This window comes from Aplysia californica, unplaced genomic scaffold, assembly GCF_000002075.1.
Source record: "Aplysia californica isolate F4 #8 unplaced genomic scaffold, AplCal3.0 scaffold01649, whole genome shotgun sequence".
NCBI classification, from domain to species: domain Eukaryota; kingdom Metazoa; phylum Mollusca; class Gastropoda; order Aplysiida; family Aplysiidae; genus Aplysia; species Aplysia californica.
Genome location: NW_004798919.1, coordinates 18,731 through 22,634, shown reverse-complemented (window position 1 = coordinate 22,634; position 3,904 = coordinate 18,731). Strand labels below are relative to the sequence as shown.

Sequence of the window (3,904 nt, the reverse complement as noted above, 5' to 3'; positions counted from 1 at the left end):
GAAAGAGAGAGAGAGAGAGAGAGAGAGAGAGAGAGGAGAGAGATAGATAGACTGACAGACAGACAGATGAACTGACAGACAGACAGACAGACAGACAGACAGACAGACAGACAGACAGACAGACAGAGAAAGTGTTCACCTCCCACATCCACCATGTACTTTACCTCTGGCCCACGTCCACATCCACCGCCTCTCTCCCCTCACATCCCTGGTACATCCACACGGCGCCACTCTCGTTCTTGACCACTGTCCACAAGCCCATGACGTCACGGCACCCCGGCCTCCCATAATCCTTCAGTTCCGCAGGACTTGGTGACGTGATGCACGGTAACTCCCCACCACACCAGCTCTTCGCAGATTTCTTGGATCCTTTGAAGTAGGGGAGAGAGGTTTTAACGTTAGTAAGAGTTTTCCAGACCTTGCAACACAAATAGGTCATAATTAAGTCACGAGGATTAGAGGTGTTAAACAAGAATAACACACACTCAGTAAAAAAGCAGGAGAGGTAAGGACGAGTTATTTGATAGGGAAAAAGGAGCAAACCACCCCAGAGTGTCCACTAACCACTCACTCCAGCCTTGCGTTAAAAAAAATATCATAATGACTTTATCCAAAAATATCTCCGCATATTTAAAAAGAACAGTTTTCTCCTCACAAAAGATATCCGTCTTGGACAGTATGGGCATGTGGCCTACTTTACTCGGACCATCTGCTCAAGCCCCATGTAGTTTGGCTTTAGTTTAAGTAAGAATTTACTGCTCATGTAGTTTAGCTTTAGTTTAAGTAAAAATTTACTGTCCATGTAGTTTAGCTTTAGTTTAAGTAAGAATTTACTGTCCATGTAGTTTAGCTTTAGTTTAAGTAAGAATTTACTGTCCATGTATTTTAGCTTTAGTTTTAGTATGAATTTACTGCACTTGCAACCCAAATAAGCCATGCATGCAATAAAAATGAGTGCCAAAAATTAAAGTGGTGTTACCAGGTAACACCCCAAGAAAATAAGTGGGGGAGGGGTAGATAAGGACAATACTTTTTTTGGAAGGAAAGAAGGAGTAACCCACACCAAAGCACCCGCCAACCACCCAGCCCTGTAGTTTGACTGACCGTTGTCCGAGTGTCTCTCAGGTAGTTCCGGTGGGCGGCACAACAGGGCAGGGGAGAGAACTATGTCCTGGAGCTCTGGGATCACGTTCACCTGACACAGAGAAAAGTTGATTGGGTCAACATGATTGTTACTGATAATATTGGTTGATTGATTGAACATGATTGTTACTGATAATATTTGTTGACTGAACATGATTGTTACTGTTGTTGATTGATTGAACTTGATTGTTACTGATAATATTGGTTGATTGATTCAACATGATTGTTACTGTTAATATTGGTTGAGTCATTATTACTGATAATGTTTGTTGATTGAACATGAATGTTATGTTAATGATTAAAATGATTGAGCATGATTGTTACTGATCATATCTGTTGATAGAATGTGAATGTTACTGACAAAGTTGATTGATTGAACATGATTGTTAAAGTTGATGATCAGACATACACACGTGTATTTCATCAACAGATTAAGGATAATGTTGCCGCACATTTCAAACCATCATACACCAATCAGAAACACAATTTGATTATTTCGCAGAAAGCACATTGTTGCCTGCTTAACCCTATCCATACGCTCTGGGGTCATTTTGTACCCCCGGGGTTGTATTCTTATCATTAAAACATTTTAGAATACTTCTAGTATAAATATCTCTTTGAAACTTTCAGTATTTCTCAAAAAAGTCTTTTTAACAGACTGCTATGCAAAGCGTACGGATCGGATTAACGAGGAAATTTCCTCTTTGGAAAGTGTGGCACAGAGTTCCCCACTTCGTATGGATACGATAGTAAAACACAATGTAGGGTTAGGTTTAGTGGTGGCACAGAGTTCCCCACGTCGCATGGATACGATAGTAAAACAGGACGTACGGATAGTGTTAAGTGGTGGCACAGAGTTGCCCACGTCATATGGATATGATAGTAAAACACGACGTACGGATAGTGTTACGTGGTGGCACAGAGTTCCCCACGTCGTATGGATACGACAGTAAAACACGACGTGCGGATAGAGCTAAGGACACACAATTTTATGACAATAACCAACCTTGCGGTAGCCAAGCCCGATAGCCTTCTTAGAGCTCACGATGCAGGCGTCTCGGGGTTGCGTCGTGTTCAGGCACATAAGGACACTCCAGCCCCCGGGGTCGTCGGACACAGCAGTGGTGGCTTCCATCGTGTTGTACTCGGCCACGTCTGGAGAGGAGTTTGTAGTTTTAGTGAAGGTTTTACGGGGATCGTTAGTTTTAGTAAGAGTTTTACGGCACTTGCAACACAATAAGGTCATATAAGTGCCGAAGAAAAGATGTGTTACAAGAGAGAAACATACACAAAACAGAAGGATGAGAGATCAGGACGATAGATGTTTGATAGGAAAGAAGGAGCAAACTACACCAGAGCACCCGCCAACCACCCACTTACTTAAGAGCGCCAAGGGGTGGATGTCGACAAAAAAATCTAAACGGGGAATTAGGCTTACTCTGCTCACCTCTCTAGCCTCTACAGCACAAAGTCTGCTTCGACTATCAAGGCACCCCGGAAATAACAGTTCACAAGAGCGTGACAAACATACAAAACAAGTAGAGGAAAAATGACGATAACAAGGATGAGGAAAGAAAAGGCAGCAGTTCCCCTTACGTTGTTCCGGCACAGTATAAGCATGACATTGATAAATCAGCCCATTTACAATTCTACTGTGCATAAGAACATGTTAATATCCCCCCTCTTTGGGAAAGACACTTCAGTCAGTAACACTGCCCTGGTTGGGGGGGGGGGATTGGAGAGGTGTGGGTACAACAGTGTGTCATGCTTCTTTTGTCAGTGATAGCCTACCTGGGCGATACCCCCAATTGTGGATGATTTGGAAATTTTTGTGGGCGGTGGGGGTCATGCAGGTTGTAACAGGCTTAATTCTTTTTTCAAAATTAACTAGCGAAACATAGTATATCAAAGAAAAAAAAACCCTCTGGTTTTAATTAATAATATACCCGTAGATTGCAAATCGCACAGAGCTAGCTGTTGAGCGGAGATTTGCGCTATACAAATTCTATCTATTATTATCTAATATAAACTCTCGGCTTGCTGTCAGTGTCAGCCTAAGACATAGCCGTCTCTTTCTACAGCCTTTCTACTGCTACTCCTTGACTCCTTCTCACTGCTGTCTTTCAGCCACACTCCTGATCTTCTGGTACAAAAGATCTACACCTAGCCTTCTCGGACAAGGGCTAAAAATCTCGGAGGTCCCGTCTGCAAGTTGTGCACGTTAGAGATCCCTTGGTGGTCCAAAATCGATAAGAGTAGGCTTCGGCCGCCACCAGGGCAAAATTCAAAATTTCCTGCCAATTGAAAATGTTTGGTTTGTCCCGTGAGCTTATAAATATGACCTTATGCAGTTGCGAGCCCCGTAAAACACTTACCAACCCCCCCCCCCCCCCAAAAAAAAAGACATAGCCGTACCAAACGTTGCGCTGTATTCCACCCTGGCCTTGAGTTTGTGGAAGGCGGCCTCTATGAGGGGCAGGTGGTGCTTGACCGCTGTCACTGGACCCTCTGTCAGAACCTGGACGGGGCCGGTGTCGGGGGGTAGAGTGTTCGCCTCTAGCTGTGAACGACATGGCAGTGGCACGGTTAGAACTCTGTTCTGTTATAGTGGAATCCACAAGGAAAATGTAAGAAAGGAAGACCAAAGATGACATGGAGGCTAGCCGTACATGCGGAAATGGAAAAGGTGGGGGCATTATGGAAACAGCTAGAAAAGGATGCACAGGAAAGGAAGAGAGAGAGAGAGAGAGAGAGAAAGAGA

At 43.8% G+C, this 3,904-nt stretch overlaps 1 protein-coding gene across 1 annotated transcript in view; it reads right to left on the bottom strand.

The window, feature by feature from the left end:
- Positions 1–3,703, bottom strand: part of LOC101858602 (cadherin-like and PC-esterase domain-containing protein 1) — a gene marked incomplete at its 5' end in the record, with an annotated part of 29,518 nt that extends 25,815 nt beyond the window's left edge. Inside the window, 4 exon segments of the mRNA XM_035973659.1 lie at positions 165–369; positions 1,105–1,195; positions 2,150–2,298; positions 3,559–3,703. Of these exon segments, the coding sequence (XP_035829552.1) occupies positions 165–369; positions 1,105–1,195; positions 2,150–2,298; positions 3,559–3,703 (590 nt within the window).
- Positions 3,704–3,904: the final 201 nt, after the last annotated feature.